At 32.5% G+C, this 24,765-nt stretch overlaps 2 protein-coding genes across 9 annotated transcripts; one reads left to right on the top strand and one right to left on the bottom strand.

Moving 5' to 3' along the window:
* Nucleotides 1–6,414: 6,414 nt before the first annotated feature.
* On the bottom strand, nucleotides 6,415–16,594 carry LOC139777224 (uncharacterized). 2 transcript variants are annotated; one of them, XM_071714524.1, is made up of 5 exons: nucleotides 16,158–16,594; nucleotides 15,330–15,518; nucleotides 15,102–15,247; nucleotides 8,759–9,110; nucleotides 6,415–8,107 (listed from the first exon to the last, which is right to left on the bottom strand). In XM_071714524.1, the coding sequence occupies exons 2-5, from the start codon at nucleotides 15,505–15,507 to the stop codon at nucleotides 7,572–7,574; spliced, it is 1,212 nt and encodes a 403-aa protein (XP_071570625.1). In that variant the 5' UTR covers nucleotides 15,508–15,518; nucleotides 16,158–16,594; the 3' UTR covers nucleotides 6,415–7,571. The 2 variants fall into 2 exon arrangements, with proteins under 2 accessions (XP_071570625.1, XP_071570627.1); XM_071714526.1 differs by lacking the exons at nucleotides 15,102–15,247; nucleotides 15,330–15,518; nucleotides 16,158–16,594 and adding exons at nucleotides 9,367–9,641; nucleotides 9,786–10,059.
* A 44-nt stretch (nucleotides 16,595–16,638) lies between these two features.
* LOC139777222 (uncharacterized) lies at nucleotides 16,639–20,874 on the top strand. 7 transcript variants are annotated; one of them, XM_071714518.1, is made up of 8 exons: nucleotides 16,639–16,758; nucleotides 17,037–17,150; nucleotides 17,485–17,568; nucleotides 17,648–17,749; nucleotides 17,821–17,937; nucleotides 18,009–18,125; nucleotides 18,197–18,313; nucleotides 18,559–20,874. In XM_071714518.1, exons 2-8 carry the CDS (start codon nucleotides 17,040–17,042, stop codon nucleotides 20,779–20,781), a joined length of 2,871 nt encoding a protein of 956 aa, XP_071570619.1. In that variant the 5' UTR covers nucleotides 16,639–16,758; nucleotides 17,037–17,039; the 3' UTR covers nucleotides 20,782–20,874. The 7 variants fall into 7 exon arrangements, with proteins under 7 accessions (XP_071570619.1, XP_071570618.1, XP_071570623.1 ...); XM_071714517.1 differs by lacking the exon at nucleotides 16,639–16,758 and adding an exon at nucleotides 16,765–16,905; XM_071714522.1 differs by lacking the exon at nucleotides 16,639–16,758 and having other exon boundaries at nucleotides 16,765–17,150; nucleotides 17,836–17,937; nucleotides 18,024–18,125.
* The last annotated feature ends 3,891 nt before the right edge of the window (nucleotides 20,875–24,765 follow it).

Below are 24,765 nucleotides of genomic sequence, written 5' to 3'. Positions count from 1 at the left end.
ACACCTGTTTCATCAAAAAGTAAGTCCTGTACACACACACACGTATATATATCGGCTCCCCTTCGTTTATATATTCACGGGTTAGGGAAGTCTCTCAGTTAAAACCTTCAACTATTTTTAACCCTATTACTTCCGAATTAGCCGATTTATCGGTAGATCCGCCATAGTCTTTCTCTATTACTTTGAGTTAGCTGACCCGTCGGTGGACCGAGGTATATTGCTTTGAGTTAGCTGACCCGTCGGTGGACCAAGGTATGTTGCTTTGAGTTAGCTGACCCGTCGGTGGACCAAGGTATGTTGCTTTGAGTTAGCTGATTCGTCGGTGGACCGAGGTATATTGCTTTGAGTTAGCTGACTCGTCGGTGGACCGAGGTATATTGCTTTGAGTTAGCTGACTCGTCGGTGGACTCGAGGTATATTGGTTGAGTTAGTTGACTCGTTGGTAGACTCGAGCCACTCCTTGGATCTCCAAAACCTGAGGTGACTTCCCCCCAGTTGGCGGATTTTAATAATTAACAATCCGCTAACTTGTAGTGGATTCGGCCGGTCCCACCCATGAGAAGTCGCGAAACGCCGCGAGACACGAAAGACGTCGTCAACATAAGCGGGCGCGAAAGGAGGTCGAAACCCAAGGATCGGAATTTCCCCAGGAACAAGATAACCCCGGTCCTCCGCATCTCGCCATTCCACCGCTTCCACCAGCGTTTACGGAGGAGCCCTGTTGTTCATCACGGGAGAATCGCCCCGTTGCCGCACCCCGTCGCGTTGTCCTACCCTCTCGCCTCGTTCCCGCACCTTATCGCCCCGTTTGCCGCGTCCGCCCTTTCCGCATACTCCCCGTTAGACCCAATCCCCCTCCTCCGGTCGAACACAGGGTACCATCCCCGACCCCCTCGACCGCCTCCACCATCGACATCGATGAACCTAACCCTTCCGAAATAGTCACCCTAGATTAACAATCATTTCTTTTTTTTAATTCATAAAATTCTTGTCCCTCTGTTTTCACTCCCCAAACTTTTCTTATATTTAGTTCTTAATGTCGACTTAAATTTCAAGTACTCATATACACCACACACACACCTAATCAAATTATTATGCTATTCAATCCCGATCTCGATGTAATAATAGCGGGCAGGATGTCCACTTCCAAATAGATTCCCCCTCAAAAGGTTCTGCCCGATCACCCCCGCACTTATGTAACACCCGCGAGAAGTACACACATGTACCTTAAACATACACTTCCATTGTAAAATGCTTTCAATCTACCGTTTAATTTGCCTAGTTCTCACCTATTGTAATATCGACAGATTACTTAACTTAAATTTATAATAAATATTTTATTTATGTTAAATACAAATTTCCATTTATTTATAATCTAAGACCTAACTCACTACTCATCTCCCTCTCGAAATTGCACGAGGTCCGATCCCGAGTTAAAGGGATTAAATTCCTTGACTCGAAAGAGGACCGACGATCGCACCGCTCACGGAAGGCGTCTTAGCGTCCCTACAAACGTTGACCCTTCCTGAGTCATAAAAGTGCGTTCGGGCTCGCGCCACGCGCCGCAGAGCGCGTACCTGCGAGCAGTATTGTTAAGCTTCGAGTTACGTCCTTCCTTACCCCGACCCCACTGGTTAGCCTTTCCTTCGCTTCCCAGATTTTCTTATCCTAATCCCGGGGTTGGATGTAACAAAATATTATAACATGAATTATTACATGTTTAAAATAGAAAAGTTTTAAATAAAAAATTTAGCCCTTTTTATTGAAACATGAAACGAGTTTTCGGAAATATTTCTCGTTCTGAAATTATCAAATAACACATACTGCGATATTTATCCTCAATATGCTATAGTTGTTTGAAGTATATCTATCACTTAAAAGATTAATATTGCAATTGGTATTTATATATCTTATTTAAAAAAATATATATTTATCAAGAATAGTTGTTGAGTTATTTATATTTGTTTATCGCAAAATTCGTATGTGTACATATATATAGCGAGAATAGCGCGCGTTGGCTAATGTATAGTTTTTAAGAGTGGAGATCACTTTTAAACTTTCAAAAAATCAATTTTTTTAAAGGTTGAACATTTTATAATATTTTTAAAATAAAACGCTTGTTACAATTTGAAACATTTACCAAGTTACAATATTTTATTGCGTCGCAACGGAGCTGCATGGCCTCTGAGAATGTTTCGACAAATGTTTTTATTTTTCAAAACAAATTTTTATTAAAGTAATAAAGCCATGTACTTTTATTTTTTTTGACAAATAATATTTAGTTTTATTTAGTTTTTATTTTAGTTCTTTTTTAATTTTATATTTAGTTTAAAAATAATTTTGTTAACGAATTGTTAATTGTTAATTGTCTTAACAATTTTTATATAGATTAAAAGCAAAATGTGTTGGACACCTAATTGATGAATTTTCGAAAAACACGTGATTAAAGTTTCAGTGACAGTATATAACACAATTTTAATCTCTGACGCAATAAAATATTGTAACTTGGTAAATGTTTCAAATTGTAACAAACGTTTTATTTTAAAAATATTATAAAATGTTCAACCTTTAAAAAAATTGATTTTTTGAAAGTTTAAAAGTGATCTCCACTCTTAAAAACTATACATTAGCCAACGCGTGCTATTCTCGCTATATATATGTACACATACGAATTTTGCGATAAACAAATATAAATAACTTAACAACTATTCTTGATAAATATATATTTTTTTAAATAAGATATATAAATACCAATTGCAATATTAATCTTTTAAGTGATAGATATACTTCAAACAACTATAGCATATTGTCCTCATATTGAGGACAAATATCGCAGTATGTGTTATTTGATAATTTCAGAACGAGAAATATTTCCGAAAACTCGTTTCATGTTTCAATAAAAACGGCTTAATTTTTTATTTAAAACTTTTCTATTTTAAACATGTAATAATTCATGTTATAATATTTCAAGATTGTAATTTAGGAATAATTACACATTTCTTTAGCATATATATTAACTAATTCTTTTTTTTACAATATTTTTAGCGTCCTTTAAATGAATTCGACATTCGCACAAATATATTGTTCGAAACTTCGAAGCTTCGAAGTTAACTTCGAATTTCGAAGCTTCGAAGCTTCGAAGTTGTCAAAAGTAACAGCCCTAAATATTATGTAATATGTATTATATAATTTTATTATATATATATATATATATATATATATATATATATGGGGCGTTCCACGCCAAATCGGACACCATTGGGCTTTTGCATCTCCGATTTTTTTGAAAATGTTTTATGTTATAGTATTAGTTGAAAGAGGCCTCCATGATTTTTTTCAAATTTTTTTGTCAAAACGTTTTCAAAATATCGATTTTTGAAAAATTACGTTACTTTTTTTTTAAACGCCCATAACTTTACGAAAAATGGGCCAAATGGGACGTTTTTTTTTTCAAAATGTTCGTATTTAAACACACTTTTGATAAAAAATATCAAAAAAATTTTTCAAACTGTATTTCTATAAGATTTTCAAATTTTTAACATAAATTGTTGATTTACAAAAAACACGTACTGATCGATTTTCTTCAAAATTTTTTGTAAAAAACTATCATCGATTCCACAAATTTTAAGCCTAAATTCATAATGGGATAATGACGGGATCTATTTTTTTTCGATCTTTTAATTTCTATTTTTTATTTATCCGTGCTGAAAAATATCTGAAAAGAATAAATAATTTACACAGGAACTACTATTAATAATTATCTGAGACATAGTGATTACTAAATAGTTTACAAATTGATTTCAGGAAAAATACAGTTGAATTAAAGCGTTTATTATGCTTGATAATTTTTTTTTATTAAGTAGCGTTTATTTTCTTACACGTTTAAATATTTTAAAAATTCGAGATTCAACAGATGATGAAAATTCTTTAAATCTCAAAGTGCCTTCTCCGTCTGGAATTATACAATGATATTTCTGCGTTCCTGTTATTGTCTTAGCTCTAATATATCGCTTGTCTAATGATTCTTTGCTCTGAATATAATCTTCGTTAGAGAAGAATTGCACATAGATATTTGGCAAAGAATTTGATTTTATCGCCCAGTTATATAATTCTTGAGGAGTTGAGATTTGTTCGTCATATGGAAGTTGAAGACTTGCTCGTGCCGCTATTCTCTTAACAGTTCCCCCTACTCCATCACAAGGACCTTTGCCATGAGCTGTTGCAAAATAATGCCATTCAGCTTTTAGCCCAAAGTCTTCTTCATGAAAATTGAGATTTACAAAATTTTTATAATTTTTAAATTGTTGAGGTGCTCCGTCGGAAAAATAAATAACTTTTACAGCATCATTGTTTAATTTTTTGATAAAACTCGTAGTAATTCTTGTGAATTCATGAACAGCAACTGCATCATGAGATAAGCAATCCGATATGATTACTATACTGTTGTGAACAAGTTCATTATTTTTTTTGTAATAAATGACAACTGGATAAATAGTTGCTTGACTGTTATTCCAATGGAATCCTGATGCGGCATTCTGAATAACAAAGGCATAGTTTTCCGCAAAATCACAAATAACAATGTACTCATTCTCTCTCAGTGATTCTTTCAGCGTTCTTAAATAGTTTGCTTGTTTTTTAGCAATATAAGTGTGTGATAAAAGACTTGTTATATTTTCACAAAAACTGTCGATGAAGTCTGACGAATTTTTTACGAATGTCTCCAAGCTTGTATGAGGCTTCGAAATCCAATACTTATAAGTTATTTCATCAATTCCATTTTCATCAAATATATCTAATAATAAATTTTCTAAAGTTTGTATTCCTGGACACTTATCACAGTCGTGAAAATAACATTTGGAAGTTGGATCCTGACAAATAATTATTTTAAAGCAGTCACTATATTGCTGTAATGGTATTGCTAATTGGTCTGTAAGAGCTGCCAAATCACACCCTGGAATAAAGAAGATCATAACTATTTTTTGACAAAGATTTTACTAGTATATCACTTACCTAACATCATTAACTTGACGTTTTGGTGCATAGAACAAACACAAATAGTGTGAGTTCCGCTAGAACCAGCAAGTACGCAATGTTGAGGACGTAATGACGCAAATTTAGAAAAACCAACCCGATAAGCTGGATATCGTACTTTAAAAAGTTCATACAACTCTTTTAAGTTGGAGAGAATAAGGCGTTTTTGGATATGTTCACGTTTTCCGTCATCGTTTCTAATAGAAAGATAATCTTTCATTCCCGGCATATTCATGCTAATTTCATCGTCTACATAGAATTCCAAAATTTTAGACTTTATATCATTTGATAATGGTCGACCTAAACATAATAAAATTCAACTTATCTTTACTGAATAAAATATTAAAATAAGTGGTTTTTATATAAAAAAGTCTTTACTAACCTAATTTCGTACTTGGTGTTGAAAGAATCCCTTTCACTTCTCGAAGAGATTTAGCTATTGATGCCATGTATTTTGTACAGCCAATTGTATCACATAATCGGGATAACCCCCATGTTTCAGGTAAAAGGGTGAGAATTTGAATTTTTTCAGATCGATTTGTATTAGTGTCGTTAAATTTAATTTTTAATTTGTCGATCATTTCCAAAAAATTCTTTGAATTAACTTCATCCTCAGACTCTTTCAACACTCCTAACGACGTCTTCAAATCGTAACATACTTTTTGGACTTTGTTTTCTAAATAATTTGGATTACGCCCCTGGCGGAAAAAATTCTCCAACTTTTTATGCAACAACTGCGCCAAACTACAACCAATTACGAAAAAAAATACGCGAAAACTACAAGTAAAGTAGAGATTCTACATGGAAATAAGAAGTTTTAATGCTAAACAATGCTAAGATTACAACTAATCACAAGAAAATGCGCGATTTCGAAAACTTTCTTAATTGTTTGTAGATGAGCGTAAAAAATTCTCAAACATTTTTAACAACTCCGCCAAACTACAAGTAACTACGACAAAAAATCCGCGGAAACTACAACTAAATTAGAGATGCAATTAACTTAATGCCAAACTACGCTAAAATTGCAACTATTCACGAGAAAATGCGCGGTTTCGGACAGTTTTTTTATTTGTTGTAGATAAGCATAATAAGACATAGAAATCATTAATTATGCGTAGAAACTGGTTGCGCATAATTTCTACGTTTTTCTCCGTCTAATTACAACTTAAGATGACATTTTATGGACAGTAGAGCAGCAGCGGCAGATCGTACTGATTGGCTACAAAATATAGAAGTTCTCGAGTTTTTAGAAATTCTCTGTCTTGTAGTCAATCGGTACGATCTGCTGCTGTTGTTCACTGCCCATGAAATGTCACCTTCATACATATAAATCTACGTAATAATTTTAATAAACTTGATCCAGTATACATAAAATCTACGTAATAATTTTAATAAACTTTATTCAGTATACATACATACATACATGTTGAGATCACTTGCTTATGCAAGATTTACAAACACACAGGTCAATTTACCGGAAAGTTCTCATAGAACAATGACGCCAAACTCTCCGATGTAACGTAACATATTAACGGATTAACGCAAACGTGCATCGTTGGTATAAAAAAACAATTTATTAGGAAATAAACTCTTGAATGCAAAATCTGTCTCTTATGCGCAGCGCTCGATACTACGAGATCTTAATAGGCTTTATCAATTATATAATCAAATATATAAAAAAATATATAATCAAAATTTCCATAATCCAACTTTTCTGCAAAATAATCTAAGACTAAGGGATTTATAATTAAGGGACATAAGTTTTTGAGGCGATGTGTTTCCTACATGTACGGGGATCCAAGATTTCAAAATCCAAAGATTCTAAAAGCAGAAAACTCCCGAGACATCCGAGCTTAAGAACTAATGAATTTAAAAACACGAAAATTCTTTAGATGCTTTTTACATGGATTTTACGAATAAGATCCTAAAAATATTGTGTGAACACTTACAATTTTGTAGGTTTACATTGATCATTAAACAAAAATATTTAGTATTATGTATCTATATGTTATACAAGAAGTGTTAACTGTAGTTTATATAAAAGTAGTTTATATAAAAGTAGTTCATATAAAAAAAAACAACGTACATATTAAACTAAATCACAAAATACTTTGATTAAATTGCACGTTTCACGAACACACTTAGCGCATAATGAAAGGAATAGGGGACAGTTCAATATTAATGTATGAAATTCATATGTAATTTATTAACACAGAATAGACGAACAGAGAAATAGCGCTAAGAAACAGTGATGAAATTTTATTCTATTTCTGTTCCATATGCACAATGAATATGTTAATATTAAACATATTCATTGTGCATATGGCATACAGAAATAGAATAAAATTTCATCACTGTTCCTTAGCGCTATTTCTCTGTTCGTCTATTCTGTATTAATAAATTACATATGAATTTCATACATTAATATTGAACTGTTCCCTATTCCTTTCATTGTGCGCAACCCCTTAAAGTACGCTTTGGCTCTAAATAAAAGGAAAACAAATAAATGATTTCTGACTCATATATAAACTTTACATTAATCACACCTCACTTACAGCTTCTGAACTCTCAGAGCAGGAATGCTCACTATCTGACTTGTCGTCTCCAGAAACTTCCAAATTTTGTAAATGTTCAGTTGTAGGGTTTTTCTTTTTTGTCACTTCAGGATTGGGCGTTTTTATAGCCTTGTAATTAATTTTCTTCCTGGCTGCTGAAATTGCCCCGTTGAAGTATTTGTTCAGTTTAGTTCTATTCATTTGCTCCTCAATAAAAGTCTGCGGCATATGTCTCTTATCTCTCATCCAATGGCAAAACAATGATGAAACTGCACTTTTTTTAGTAGGAGTTAATATCGGTTCCTTAACATTACGTTGTTCACGCACAGAACGTTCAGCCAGCTTGTCGGGTCCCCAGACAGCATAGCATGCACTTCTTATGAATGAGCTGAACTCTTTTTCACGCATAAGTTCCTCGTAAATCATTGTAGGTATCCAAACATCATCTCCTATATGGGTTGTTCGTTCTTTTAACGCATTAATTTTATTCTTATATTGAGGTGCATTATCACCAATATTATCTGCAATTATTAGAAACATTGAAACGTATTATAAATGTAGAATTTAATAATATAAAAATAAAATAATTAAGGACTCTCAATAATAATAAGAACATAAAAGAAAAATTGGCAATAAGAGAGTCGACGCGATTATTAGTGCGTAATGTCAAAATAAGACACAGATATATTTTCATATTACAAGTTTCCGGACGTTTCGGCTCTTTTTCGAGCCATCCTCAGCAGTACAATAAACCATTCTCCATCATAACCATGAGCTTTCGGATTAGGAGGTCGGAAAACCATGAAAACTAAATGATTGCTATCAGATAGTCCGGAGAACGGAAGGTGGTCAACAATATAAAATAACATTAAAAATACATTAAAGATTGAAGTGTCCATGACATGTTGTTGTCACGATAGATCGCACGACACTCAATATAGCAATCATTTAATTCTCATGGTTTTCCGACCTCCTAATCCGAAAGCTCATGGTTATGATGGAGAATGGTTTATTGTACTGCTGAGGATGGCTCGAAGAAGAGCTGGAACGTCTGGAAACTTGTAATATGAAAATATATCTGTGTCTTTTGACATTACGCACTAATAACCGCGTCGACTCTCTTATTGCCAATTTTTCTTTTATATTCTTAATAGTATAAAATAAATTCTTACCATGAATCGTACGGTTGCTGATCGTTTCTAGAATAGTAACGATATCTTTTCCGGTTTTTTCGGTAAGGTTGTAATTTCCAGATTTTTTTAAAGTATCATATTGTTCTTCCCAATGCCTTGCTCTGTTTTCAGCATGTTTTAGTTTCTGTAAACATTCATCTAATTCTCTTTGTTTTTCTTTTAGTAAATCATTACTTGAACACTTGTCTTCTTCATTATTAGAAGCATCGGATGCTTCACTCCCAACATCAGCACTGGAATGTAACGACCGCTGCTTAGATGCACTTACATAAGCAGCAATAATAGAAGTATTAGTCTCCTTTGTAGATTTTTTACAAAGCTCTTGATCAATCTAAAAATAATTTATTAAAAAATTACATGAATTCTGAATAACACACGCAGCAAATATAAGAAAGTGTTTCAAACTAAGGTTTCACGATTCTGAATCGATTCTTTTCCGAACAAATTTGGAGAAAAAGGGTTGTTCGTGTTGCTTGCATCCCAGTGAAAACAACCTAGTCAAAATGATGTCAAAGTGACATCATTTTACTTGGTTACCTAATGCATTAACCAAATTAAGGATTGTATACGTCATAATGTTTCTGTACCACGAGTCGCAATGAAGCCTTGAGAATCAGATTTGAATGACGAAACATTTCAGTTTTAATTATTCTGTCATGATAATTCTGTCATGATGAATCTGTATCGGGAAACGTCACATCCCAAAAACCTTTAAAAAGATTATATTTATTATATATAACATAAAAAGTGATAATAAAATAAAATATTATATAGGCCAGTCATATTAGAGTAATTTAGGGGGTTAACCTTCCAATTACTCTTTTCAGGTTGCAACCACCATGAATCGCTTTGATTTAAGGTGCTGTAAGTGGGATTAATTTTGCTTCGCATAATTAATGCGCATTAAAAAGTTATTAACAATATTATCAACAAAATACGCAATTTTTTTTATTTTTTCTCAAATATCTCGAAAACTAAGCAAGATAGGGTAACTAACTATACGTACCTTTTTTGTAGAGCGTAAAATTATCTACAATAATGATCTGAACAACATTTATCGTCAAGTCAGTCGTTTAGCTTGCACGCGCCGTCAAAGTCCGAGACTCGGATCTCGAAAACCCTCGATTTCATCGTTTTTTTTATGTTGCGTCGGTGATTTTTTTCAGTCATTTAAAATGGAATTAAAAATTCCCAAAAAATCACACATCATCTGAGAACTACAAAGAATACTTTTCAGGGTATAACCGATTTTTTAGACCCTTTTTCTTTAGTTTGTAGATATGTAAGCAAAAAATTTTGATTTTTTGGACTACTCTTAGTTTTTCGCTGTTTTCAGACCTTAGAATTTATTTGAGACGAATTTTATCGTATGCATCTTGTTGTGGACAAAATTTGCAACAAAAAAGGACCCTTGTATTTTTTTCGTACGACGAACGCTGATTTTTTTATTGACGCGCAAAGTTATCTAATATTGCGTATAGGTCGGATAACGCTCGTTTTACACTAAAATAATTATTTTTTATTAAAATTTACGTAATTTTTCGCATTATTATTGAACCATATTGCAAAGCCGTTTTCAACGCATTCTCTCATGTTTAATTATTTATTAACAAATTGTTTATTTAAAAATTATTATAAACAATTAGAAAAACATGTTATAATCGTTGCACTCGTCGTCTCATATCAACTCGAAAAATGTTTTTAAAAAATTTATTCATATTATTTATAACATTTATTCAAACATACAGACAGTGCATCTTTTGACTATTTTCCACACCACCTCTGAGGTAAAGTCAATGGTGCGTTTTTTTTCTGTGGTTTCCCCAGTAGGCCTAATAACATGTTTTTCTAATTGTTTATAATAATTTTTAAATAAACAATTTGTTAATAAATAAGTAAACATGAGAGAATGTGTTGAAAACGGCTTTGCAATATGGTTCAATAATAATACGAAAAATTACGTAAATTTTAATAAAAAATAATTATTTTAGTGTAAAACAAGCGTTATCCGACCTGTACGCAATATTGGATAACTTTGCGCGTCAATAAAAAAATCAGCGTTTGTCGTACGAAAAAAATACAAGGGTCCTTTTTTGTTGCAAATTTCGTCCACAACAAGATGCATATGATAAAATTCGTCTCAAATAAATTCTAAGGCCTGAAAACAGCGAAAAACTAAGAGTAGTCCAAAAAATCAAAATTTTTTGCTTACATAGCTACAAACTAAAGAAAAAGGGTCTAAAAAATCGGTTACACCCTGAAAAGTATTCTTTGTAGTTCTCAGATGATGTGTGATTTTTTGGGAATTTTTAATTCCATTTTAAATAACGGAAAAAAATCACCGACGCAACATAAAAAAAAACGATGAAATCGAGGGTTTTCGGGATCCGAGTCTCGGACTTTGACGGCGCGTGCAAGCTAAACGATTGACTTGACGATAAATGTTGTTCAGATCATTATTGTAGATAATTTTACGCTCTACAAAAAAGGTACGTATAGTTAGTTACCCTATCTTGCTTAGTTTTCGAGATATTTGAGAAAAAATAAAAAAAATTGCGTTTTTTGTTGATAATATTGTTAATAACTTTTTAATGCGCATTAATTATGCGAAGCAAATCTAATCCCACTTACAGCACCTTAAATCAAAGCGATGCATGGTGGTTGCAACCTGAAAAGAGTAATTGGAAGGTTCGATGTCTAATATGACTGGCCTATATACCTTCTGGTGTATTTGGTCGCTCATATTTCCGTCGATGTCGTGAGCATCGATTTTTACGTTTTTGTAATTCTTCTTCTGACAACGACAAAGACTTATAATACTAAAAATCAAATATCATAAATTACTTTTTTATGAGAAAAATATTTATATATTTATATTTATATTTATATTTACTTATTTATATTTATATTTATATTTATTTATTTATATTAACATTTATTTTTTAATTTATATTTATATTAATTTATATCAGGGTTGAGTAAATAAATATATTTTTTTAACTAAATCAAGTTAAAGTTAATGGCTTATAAATTTAATTTAGTTACGTTAAAACTTAAAAGTTACATGAATAAAAAAAACTAACTCAGTTAAAAGTTACGTTAAAATTAGATTAACTCAAGTTAAATTAAAAGTTAATTTTGAAAAGCATTATTTATACTACATTAGAAAGTCGTAATTTTTTAAAGTTAGATTACCCAAAACAATTATAATGTAGAATATGTAGATTATCAAATAAATTCAATACTTTATTTGTACATAATTTTATATGAAATAACAAAGAAATATTATTTTTATGTGGAATTGTATTTTTTCTTTTACAATTCTTTTCTTTTGCATTGATACATCTTTAACTTAGGAAAAAACTGAATAAGTTAAAGTTTATATGTTTTAAAATGACTAGTTAAAGTTAAAAATTAAATTATTTTAAATTAACTAAGTTAAGTAAAAAGTTATTAACTTTTTAACTTTATTAAACTTTTAACTTTTTAATTTGTTACTACTCGACCCTGATTTATATATATATTTTTTTATTTATTTATATTTTATATAACTATATTGTTAATATTGCATTACTTCTCTGCATTCCCAGCAATCCCAGCCTTTTAACTTTGCTCTGTCAGCTTTACATCGCATGTTAAGCTGCTTTGAAATATTTGAATTCTTGATTGGATAAAATGCAAGTCGAGATTGTTTCAGTCTCTTTCTTAGATATGGTCTACATAATATTGGACTTTTTGACAGATTATTTTCGTCTGTATTTTTGTGCAAAGATTTATTTGCATCTGATGAATCAGTTTCCGTATTGGAATTAAAATGAATAGGACTTATATTAATTGTATCTTCATCCTTTGTATATTCATCCTTTGTTTTCGTACAACTATTAACGGTCGTCATTTTTGGGATAAAAAATCGCTACAAAATCACATGTACGTAAACAATAATTAATCGATGAATGAAATTATGTTTACACATAAATAATACCGAATTTTGCTTATATTTCAGGGAGTTCGAAGTTTTGCTTTTCTCGATATATCTCAAACACTAATCGAAATATCAAAAAATGTTTTATACAAAAATTTCATAGTAAAAATACCTCTATTTAACTGCATTAATAATATTTTGAAAAAATAATTTTTTGAAAAAAATTTTTTTATTTGTAGAAAAAAAATTTTCTTAAAAATTTTATTACTATGATTAAATAAACATGTTTTTACCATGAAACTTTTGTATAGAACATTTTTTGATATTTCGAATAGTGTTCGAGATATATTGAGAAAAGCGAAAAACCGCTACACACATAAGGGATGATTTTATCCCTTAGAATCGTCTTTGGGCAGCCAAAATTTCTAAATTCATCTATTTACTCCCCCCCCCCCCTCTATATGTATGGCAAGTTTCATCAATATCAGAAAAGTGCGAAGAGTGCACACAACACAAACAAGCCAATTTTTTGGGGAAAAAATGGAATTGATTCCGAATCGTGCATCCATATTTCAAACTCTTTGCAAGTTATGTATCTAATAATTAAACGATTGTCATAAAAATAATCTTATGTATCATTTTATACACATAAAAAATGTTATTAATGATAAAAATCAATATATCTATAAATACTCGCATATTACGAATAGGCCAGTCATATTAGACAAATTTAGGGGGTTAATCTTCCAATTAATCTTCCCAGATTGCAACCACTATGAATCGCTTTGATTTGAGGTGCTATAAATGGGATTTATTTTGCTTCGCAAAATTAACGTAAAATAAGAAGTTATTAACAATATTATCAACAAAAATGCGATTTTTTTATTTTTTCTCAAATATCTCAAAAACTAAGCAAGATAGGGAACTAACTATACGTACCTTTTTTGTAGAACGTAAAATTATCTACAATAATGATCTGAACAACATTTATCGTCATGTCAGTCGTTTAGCTTGCACGCGCCGTCGAAGTCCGAGGCTCAGATCCCGACAACCCTCGATTTCATCGTTTTTTTTATGTTGCGCCGGTGATTTCTTTCCGTCATTTAAAATAGAATTAAAAATCCTAAAAAAATCACATCATCTGAGAACTACAAAAAATACTTTTCAAATGATGTGTGATTTTTAATTCCATTTTAAATGACGGAAAAAAATTACCGGCGCAACATCAAAAAAACGATGAAATCGAGGGTTTTCGGGATCAGACTTTGACGGACTTTGACGGCGCGTGCAAGCTAAACGACTGACTTGACGATAAATGTTGTTCAGATCATTATTGTAGATAATTTTACGCTCTACAAAAAAGGTACGTATAGTTAGTTTCCCTATCTTGCTTAGTTTTCAAGATATTTAAGAAAAAATTAAAAAATCGCGTTTTTTGTTGATAATATTGTTAAAAACCTTTTATTCCGCGTTAATTTTGCGAAGCAAAATAAATCCCACTTATAGCACCTCAAATCAAAGCGATTCATGGTGGTTGCAACCTGGGAAGATTAATTGGAAGGTTCGATATCTAATATGACTGGCCTAGAATATTAGCAGTAGTGTTAGTATGTCATTTTAATCGAAGATAAAAACATTTAGAAAAAATTAGGTACTTGCACATTGCTTCCTCATCATTTTTAAGTGTACAAATTAGAAATTTGCACATTGCTTTTAATTCGGTCACAAAGCTCCTCTTATGAAGAAGCTTGTATTTTATTTGACGCAAATTATCAGTATTTATTAGGTTGGCTTCCTCATAGAGGAAGCTTTATATGAGCGAATTAAAAGCAATGTGCAAATCTGTAATTTGCACACTTAAATATGATGAGAAAGCAATGTGCAAATATCTAATTTGCATACTTCTTTTATTTTTATATAATTTTCATAGAAAATTTACAAAAGCCTAATCAGTTTTTCTTCATTCAAAATTTTATAGATAAAGAATCTCTTTATCTCTTCAGGATTCATTTTGTGAGAAATGTCCGTGGTAGCTCTAACTTTTGCAAATTTTGAGATATCGGGCTATTTCTAATTCTATTATTATTCTTCAGTCTTTTCTATTCCTATTTAATATATAATTCTTTAAAATTTGGTTGATTAGTTGTTGAGTTACAGACAAATATCTAAATTTGAAAATTCAAGGAATCCGTACATACAGAAGTTCTTTAAAGCCGGGTCTAATCAACCAAATCTTAAATAATTATATATTAAGTAGGGGTAGAAAAGATTGAAGAATATAATAGAATTAGTAATATCGGGGATAGCTCGATATCTCAAAATTTGCGAAAGTTAGAGCTACCACGGACATTTCTCACAAATTCCTAAAAAAAATTTTCAAATAATGATGTATTTTTTTACCTTTCTTTTTTTAACAATATTGCTGATTTCATTTTCCTTTTCCTGACTGAGTAAAGATTCATCATTGTCATGAATTATAGACGTTGTTAATTTTGGAACTCGAACTCTTTTTTCACTTAATTTCATCTTGAGTTCTGCTTCTGTATCTATGAGGCGAAAGTGAGAACATACAAAGTTAGAATGATTTTGAATAGACAAACTCTTGATCGAATATGTATGTACTTTTACCTCCTAACTTTAAAACTTGACAAGTTTGTTTTTTTCCATCAGGCAGTATTAATTTATCAGTATTTTTTTTATACGTATCAGTTTTTGAATCATAATTGTCAATATTAAATTTGTAAATATCTGCTGTACGCACAGTACGATATTTTTTGGTTTGTGGCACATATATATATGCAAACATAATGTTAATGTCTGTAATATAAATGAAATTATTTGAAACAATATTGAATAAATCAGTGAGAAAACATGCATTTTGTAACACGTCGATTCTAAAACGGAAAACACTCTTGCATAAAGGCATAATGCACAACGCATAAGGCAATGAACCAATCAGAGTTTTTTAATTCCATTGTGGCAATAGAAATTATTTATGCAAGAGTGTGTGCTTCCCACTTAAGGTCAATCCAGACAAACTTGCATATGTGCATAGGCATGTAAAGAAATGGATTGGTCTATATACATCTGCATAAGGAAATAGACGAATCCATTTGCACCTATGCAAGTTTATCTGGATAAACCTTTAAGATAACGTTCCAAAACGTCCTCAAAAGGAAAATTTTACTCGATATAATCAAGAGACACGGTAGTGTCTCGCGCCAAGTACACGCAAAGCGAGACCGCACCGTGACTCTTTTACGCGACGCGACGAGTTGCGAGTACTCGAGACGTTGAGATATAGGATACGTTACATATAACTATATATTTCGAGTAGAATTTTCCTCGGGAAGGACGTTTTGAAACCAAACCTAAGAACATAACCTTGCAAAGTATAATGAGGATTATTTCATAAAATATACCATGTGTGTTAAAACATGCTATCAAAATACTTACTTTTATCGTAGTAGCCGTAATCGGCGTGTCTCGGCAATGTCGCCGTAGGCCACGAATGGCGCCGTTACAAGAATGCGATGTACTTGTACTTGCTTGCGTGTTACGTGAGAGAAACTCCCGGACTGTTTCGTCGATTATTTTCTCTGTTTATACACAATCGCGCGTTCTTGAGTGTACTTGCTTGCGTGTTACGTGAGAGAAACTCCCGGGCTGTTTCGTCGATTATTTTCTCTGTTTATACACAATCGCGCGTTCTTGAGTGTACTTGCTTGCGTGTTACGTGAGAGAAACTCCCGGACTGTTTCGTCGATTATTTTCTCTGTAAATTATTCTTGAGTTGATGCCGTAGCACATGTGGCCGTAGGTTCGTCCAAGGAACTTCGCGCCGCGCGGATCACGATCACTTCCCCCTGCGGCCTCGTCGCGTTCACGCATTGCACTGCACGTTTTCCGTTGAATGCGCGCGCAGTAGAAGCCTGAAGAGGCGAGAGCGGCAGTAGCACGGAAGAGAACCACAAAATTGTGGACGTTACCTACGGGAGTCGGTAACAGCTAAATCCGCGGCCGTGGCTGCTCTCGAGAGATAAGACTTCCAGTTGAGGTTATCATCGAGTAAACACGTTGTATCGTTGTGACAGTTTGTTCTATAGAAGCATACGACCGATTTCACCGTCTCCGATTAACTTGATCCTCCGATTAAACTCACTCTTCATCTCTTTCTAACTCTTCCCTTAGGAAGAAACGAAAAGTGAGTTTAATCGGAAGATCAAGTTAATCGGAGGCGGTGAAATCGGCCCTTAAAGTGATTTAACTGTGATTGCATGAATTGTATTACTTTGAGTTGAGTGAACGTTAAATTTATGTGTTTACGTGTAATAGAAAATGCCTCCACGGAAATATAAAAGATATTTAGAACCTGATTCAACAGAGGATATCCCTCGTCAAACCCTTCATAGCAAAAGAAAGCGAGAAAATATCTCACCCAACAGAGAGGTAAATGGTTTTTTATGTCTACAAGCTTAAGCATCATCAATTATATACGTATATATATCCTTAAAATAATTACACCGAACTCTTTCTTTGATGCTTTAATTGACACACACACACGCACACACGCACGCACGCACGCGCACACACACACACACACACACACATACACACGCACGCGCGCACACACACACACACACACACACACACACACACACACACACACACACACACACACACACACACACACGCTTATATATATATATATATATATATATATACATATATAATAAATAAATATTTATATTACCTACGTAACGTTTTATTATGTACATTACAGAAGATCAGTCACTCTCCGTCAATATCAAATCAGTCGGAACAAAATGATATTGGAAAGTGTGAACAAAATCTGCATTCATCTCCTGTGAGTACAAAATGTATACAGACGTCTATACATTAAAATGTAAAATGTACTTCTTACATGTAATAGATCTTTGTTTCAGGAGCAACATCATAATGAACCATTTGATAATGATGCGAATTTGTTCGACGAAGATGCGTTATTTGAAAATCCCAGTTCTGAAGAAGATGAAAACGATGAGGAAGTATGTTATAATCGATTAATGAAATCGAAATAAACTCGAATATTTGAGATCTACTTCTTCTTTAATAATAGATCTTTATGTTTCAGGAGCAACGTCATAATGAACCATTTGATAATGATGTGAATTTGTTCGACGAAGATGCGTTATTTGAAAATCCCAGTTCTGAAGAAGATGGAAACGATGAGGAAGTATGTTATAATCGATTAATGAAATCGAAATAAACTCGAATATTTGAGATCTACTTCTTCTTTAATAATAGATCTTTATGTTTCAGGAGCAACATTATAATGAACCATTTGATAATGATGCGAATTTGTTCGACGAAGATGCGTTACTTGAAAATCCCAGTTCTGAAGAAGATGGAAACGATGAGGAAGTATGTTATAATCGATTAATGAAATCGAAATAAACTCGAATATTTGAGATCTACTTCTTATATAATAATAGATCTTTATGTTTCAGGAGCAACATCATAATGAACTATTTGATGATGATGCGAATTTGTTCGACGAAGATGCGTTATTTGAAAATCCCAGTTCTGAAGAAGATGGAAACGACGAGGAAGTATGTTATAACATTGATAAAATCGAAACCTAGCAAACACAAAGTAACTGTTATAACAGTTAGTTATAATTTCCCACTCAACAATAACTGTTATATAACACACGCGTATATAACATTTTTATATTATTGAGTGGGACATTATAAGTAACAGTTATATAAGTGTTTGCTGGGAATAAACTGAAATATTTGAGATAAACTTAAATATTACTTTCTATTAACTCAACTGTTTTCTTATGTGATTGCAGATATTGGACAATCAGTATGATCGATTTCTGAGTAAAAAATTGTGCCCATGTTCAGCAACAACAAAAGGAGAAGCGCTAATAATGGCCACACTTATAGGTAGAAAACACTGTTTGACTTGGGTTGCGATACTTGACATCATAAATATGATAAATAAGTTGTACAGCAAGGATGTCTTACCAAGTTCAAAGTACAGTTTATTCAAACATTTTCCATTAGCTGAAGACACTATTAAAGTCCACTTATTTTGTCCAAGTTGCCAAAGATACCTCGGTGAACGACCAAACTTACGTTCGGCTAACGTAGTATGTCATGCCTGTGAGAGAGATATTGATGACGCTGCAATATCGTCATTCTTTATAACTTTAAATTTTACATGCCAGCTGCAAATTTTATTGAATAATCCAAATATTTCGAAACATTTAGACCACCGCTTTTCTCGGCGAAAAGAAAACAATAATGCATTAGAAGATATTTATGATGGCTATATGTACAAAAAATATTCTGCTCCAGGTAATCAGTTAGATTCCAGATGGAATTTGTCATATACTTTTAATACAGATGGATGTCAAGCAGCGAAATCAAGCAAAACATCTATTTGGCCTATATATGCTATGTTACATGAGTTGCCGTTGAAAATGCGATCAAAACATATGTTTCTAATCGGATTATGGGTACACAAGAAAGAACCCAATATGAACACGTTTTTACGACCATTCGTCAATGAAGCAAACTCTTTGGCGCGGGACGGTGTACAATGGAATCTGAACAACGAAATTATTACCAGTAAAGTCTACCCTATATGTTGCTGCGTGGATTCTGTTGCCCGACCTTGTATTTTGAACATGATTCGTTTTAACGGCTTTTACGGATGCAACTTTTGCGAACATCCTACCGAAGGTGTTGATGGATACCGCCGATATACTATGTCGACGTGTGTACCTCCGAATCGCACAGATACATCTATAAGATGTAGAATGCAAAATACGTTAAATGGTGAAATTCTTCCAGTCATGAATATGGGAATTAAAGGTCCGTCGGTACTGATGAATCTGGAAGGATTTAATTTGGTAGATGGAATAGTACCTGATTATATGCACTCTGTTTTACTAGGAGTTATTCGACAATATACAGAGATGATATTAACGTCACGAGGGGAAGAATATTATGTTGGTTCGCCAAATCAGTTAGCTATAATAAATCAGCGTCTAACTTCTATTCGACCACCAACATGTATCACACGATTACCAAGAACACTTGAAGAACGAAAGTGTTGGAAAGCTTCGGAATGGCGTTCTTGGCTCCTGTGGTACATGTTGATATGTCTGCGGGGATTACTTCCTATGAAATATTTGCGGCATGTGGCACTATTAATAACTGCCATTCATATATTATTACAAAAATCCGTAACAATAGAAAGTATTGATCATGCTCACCAGTTGCTGATTAAATTTCTGGTCCAATTGCAAAAGTATTTTGGAAAATCTTCTATGACGTTCAATATGCACTTGCTCTTACACTTAAGTACGAGCGTAAAGAACTGGGGACCTTTGTGGACTCATAATACCTTTCCGTTTGAAAATGAAAACAGATTAGTACTTCAGATGAAGACTAGTCCATATCTTATAGCTGTACAGATTGCGAGGAGATATTTCTTTTATAAACAACTGCCCATGCACTTGAACAAGTTTCCAAACGGTAATAGATTTATAGACTTTTGTGAACATTATTTTCAAAACAGGTTGAAATATGTTTGTAAAATTGACGATTGTGTATTACTTGGATCAGGTAAAGACTATACTTTAACTTTAGAAGAACAAAATTGTTTTGGAAGTGCTATATCTTGCAAAGTATTCCATAAAATGCTTTGCCACGGACTTCGTTTCACAAGTGAAATTTACACGCGAGCGAATAAGTCCAATGATTCTATCATTGTTACTCGAGACGGTACGAAAGGTATAATTACAAATATATGTTCTTATGAGATCACTGAAAATGATCGAGTGGTAAAAAAAGTTGTTGTGTTTTTTCGAAAAATTAATGTATCATGTCAACCGTATCTTGCAACCAATGATGTGATCGTAACTCATATTAGAGAATGTTTCATCACCGACGGTTTATTGGAGAAATGTTCTCCTGCATTTATTCGAGATCACTGTATCATGATGACGTTGAATGATAAACATTATATTAGTGACATACCAAGAGGATGTCTTGGCGATTAATATCGATATTATTTTCTTCCTAATTTTGTTAATAATAGTAATATCTGTAACAAATCTTTGTAATACAAATAAAATTAATGTAATTATAAAAAATTGTGTTTTTTATTTCTCGATTTAGCTTTATTGTATATTTATCGAACAACTGTTGAAGATTGTAATTGATTGTAAAGTTATAATTTTAACGCCAATGTACGATTAACTACGTCTTATTTTGCAGAAGTTCATTGTATATTTTGAAAAAGCGTAGAAATATCTTACGCGAAACTACGTCTTATTACAACATTAATAAATTTTTATTTTAATGCCAATGTACGATTAACTACGTCTTATTTTGCAGAAGTTTATTGTATATTTTGAAAAAGCGTAGAAATATCTTACGTGAAACTACGTCTTATTACAACATTAATAAATTTTTATTTTAATGCCAATGTACTATTAACTACGTCTTATTTTGCAAAAGTTTATTGTATATTTTTAAAAAATGTAGAAATTTCTTACGCGAAACTACGTCTTATTACAACATTAATAAATTTTTATTTTAATGCTAATGTACGATTAACTACGTCTTATTTTGCAGAAGTTTTTTGTATATTTTGAAAAGGTGTAGAAACATCTTACGCGAAACTACGTCTTATTACAGCATTAATTAAATTTTTATTTTGATGAGAATTTACGATAAACTACGTCTCGATTGCAGAAGTTCATTGTATATTTTCAAAAGTTGTAGAACTTTTTTACGAGAAACTACGTTTTATTATGACATTTACAATTTTCGTAGTTTTTCCTACTATTTCGTAATATTTCCTATTTGGTTGCAGAAATGCGTGATTTAACAGTAAAATCACGTAGTTCTTTGTAGTTTTTTTTCCGCCAGGGGCACACGTTTTTTAACAATTGGCGATTGATTTAATAAAGAAATTGCATTGTTAACCACAGGCAACACTGTTCCTAAGCTTAATTGAGACATACTACTGGTTTGCGACGTTAGTTCTTCACTAAAATCTTCTAATCCTAAAAAGTAATAAGAACCATCATTTATTTCAACATAAAACAATTGTTTTATTATAATAAAATAAAATTCAAATATTCACGACATAGTTTAATTAACCTTACCAGACGCGGTGTTTGAAATTGATGAAAGGACGTTTTCAATTTTAACATCTTCTGATTCATCTTCTGATTCATCTTCTTGGTTATCACTAGTTACGATAACAGATTCAAAAGTAGTATTTTTTGAGTCCAATGTTTTTCTACATGATGTGCAGAGATAGTCTTTATCATTTAAACCATGTAAATTCTGTTGAGTTACAGAAGCTCGTCGGAGACTTTTCCTCACTCTATGTTGTTCTAGTTGTAAAGGATTACAACACAAATTATATCGTCCAAAATTTTCCATGATATAAATATTCACAATAAATTGTTTTTTTTTAGAGTAAACGATGAAAATTTCACAGTTATTTTTTTAAGAGCAGTTAATATAGGTTATTCACAGGAGACGCTGATAACACACGATTAACAACAATAACCCTACTTTTGTTCCGAAACAAGGATGTAGACGCGAAAGATACTCAGCCGCTAAGTTATCCATCGCAATTTTCGTTACCGACTGTAGTAAAAGGTTGGAGCTAATTTGAAAATGTGCAAATTTTTGAATAAATACATTAACCAAATTCTTTTAAAATGGACTTTGTCCTTCAAATATTGACTAAAAAATAATCAAATACATATTAAAGCACTAATCATATATTGTAGTAAATAATAAGAATAAAGAATGGGGATAATGATTCCCTTCTCGGGATACATGGCGTTTTTAAGGAACGTACCCAAACTTTTAACCGCCCTCTATTCATTCACTTCCTCTTTAATTCCCTTCCTCCTTTTTGGACCAACTGTTTAACGTCTCTTTCCGAAAGACGGACATATATTGTAGTATATTCAAATAAAAATTATCGATCATTTGTTTATTAAATGATAAAGATATATGTTTTTTTTAAATAAATAACAATGACTGTTGCCGATAAGCCTGAAAAAAAAGATTTATATGGGACGTTTCACGTCAACCGGATCACTTGTCTGCCCAAAATTTGAAGCGACCTACGAAGATGTTCGATAGCTCAAAAAATTAGTCTTTACTAGTACTTTCGAAAGTCATGTGCCCCGTTTTGAAATCCAAAATGGCTGATCCAATATAGCGGCTGAAAGCCTGAAAATTGGAGAAAAATCTACATAATTTAACGTAATCATGTTTTTAAATATTGATTCGGTTTTGAAATGGCTTGGTAAGGAGTTTTCAGTGTCTCTGATCACGATCCTGGAGTTGAATAACTGATATCTAAGATGGCGGATCCAATATGGCGACTGAAAGTGTAAAAATTAGTAAAAAGCTAATCTTATCTTGGTTACGTTACTGAAATTCAAGACGGCGTATCCAATATGGTTGCAGAAACCGTAAAAAGACTACTTAATTTAAACTCCATTTTCTCTAATAAATATTTTATAGATTATTTTTTAAAAAGTCTACTAATTAGGAATCCGATAGTCAAAGGTAAGAGCAGTCAATTTGAAAAGAACCGTTGAAACCACCACAGTAACTCTATGAGCAACCTATGGTATTAGTTCACCACCTATCCTGAAAAGGACTGTTGGAGAAGCAACACCAGCTTACTGAACCGCGAAAAAGAAATTTTCACCAACTATCCTGAAAAGGACTGTTGGAGAAAATATATCGATAGCTCACTAAGTTACCGATGGAAATGCTTACTAACTATCCTGAAAAGGACCGCTAGGGAAGCCACCACAGTAACTCTCTGAGCAACCTATAGTATTCGCTCACCAACTATCCTGAAAAGGACTGTTGGAGAAGGAACATCAGCTTACTGAACCGTGAAAAAGAAATTTTCACCAACTATCCTGAAAAGGACTGTTGGAGAAAATATATCGATAGCTCACTAAGTTACCGATGGAAATGCTCACTAACTATCCTGAAAAGGACCGTTAGGGAAGCCACCACAGTAACTCTCTGAGCAACCTATAGTATTCGCTCACCAACTATCCTGAAAAGGACTGTTGGAGAAGCAACATTTGATTTTAAGATTTTTAAGAAAGTTGGGAAAGTTTCATCAACTTCTGAAAAGACTGCTGGAGAAAATATAATATTAACAGCTCACTGAGTTACCGATGGGATTGCTCACTAACTACTCTGAAAAAAAAAAAAAAAAAACGTTAGAGTAGTAACCACAGTAACAATTTGATTTTTAAATTAAGTAGTCTTTTTACGGTTTCTGCAACCATATTGGATACGCCGTCTTGAATTTCAGTAACGTAACCAAGATAAGATTAGCTTTTTACTAATTTTTACACTTTCAGTCGCCATATTGGATCCGCCATCTTAGATATCAGTTATTCAACTCCAGGATCGTGATCAGAGACACTGAAAACTCCTTACCAAGCCATTTCAAAACCGAATCAATATTTAAAAACATGATTACGTTAAATTATGTAGATTTTTCTCCAATTTTCAGGCTTTCAGCCGCTATATTGGATCAGCCATCTTGGATTTCAAACGGGGCACATGACTTTCGAAAGTACTAGTAAAGACTAATTTTTTGAGCTATCGAACATCTTCGTAGGTCGCTTCAAATTTTGGGCAGACAAGTGATCCGGTTGACGTGAAACGTCCCATATATATTTTTCAGCACGGATAAATAAAAAATAGAAATTAAAAGATCGAAAAAAAAATAGATCCCGTCATTATCCCATTATGAATTTAGGCTTAAAATTTGTGGAATCGATGATAGTTTTTTACAAAAAATTTTGAAGAAAATCGATCAGTACGTGTTTTTTGTAAATCAACAATTTGTGTTAAAAATTTGAAAATCTTATAGAAATACAGTTTGAAAAATTTTTTTGATATTTTTTATCAAAAGTGTGTTTAAATACGAAAATTTTGAAAAAAAACGTCCCATTTGGCCCATTTTTCGTAAA

Source organism: Temnothorax nylanderi, unplaced genomic scaffold (assembly GCF_030848795.1).
Source record: "Temnothorax nylanderi isolate EJ_2023f unplaced genomic scaffold, tnyl_v1.0 TNYL_tig0141_pilon, whole genome shotgun sequence".
NCBI lineage: Eukaryota > Metazoa > Arthropoda > Insecta > Hymenoptera > Formicidae > Temnothorax > Temnothorax nylanderi.
This window is presented reverse-complemented; position numbering and strand designations above follow the sequence as displayed.

Excerpts from the sequence above, each read along its gene's own strand:
- LOC139777224 (XM_071714524.1), bottom strand. The coding sequence starts at position 15,507 with ATGTTTGCATATATATATGTGCCACAAACCAAAAAATATCGTACTGTG. Across the intron at positions 15,248-15,329 it reads TCAAGTTTTAAAGTTAGGAG|ATACAGAAGCAGAACTCAAG; the intron begins GTAAAAGTACAT and ends TTCGCCTCATAG. Across the intron at positions 8,108-8,758 it reads CAGCAACCGTACGATTCATG|ATAATATTGGTGATAATGCA; the intron begins GTAAGAATTTAT and ends TAATAATTGCAG.
- LOC139777222 (XM_071714518.1), top strand. The coding sequence starts at position 17,040 with ATGCCTCCACGGAAATATAAAAGATATTTAGAACCTGATTCAACAGAG. Across the intron at positions 17,750-17,820 it reads AAGATGAAAACGATGAGGAA|ATCTTTATGTTTCAGGAGCA; the intron begins GTATGTTATAAT and ends CTTTAATAATAG. Across the intron at positions 17,938-18,008 it reads AAGATGGAAACGATGAGGAA|ATCTTTATGTTTCAGGAGCA; the intron begins GTATGTTATAAT and ends CTTTAATAATAG.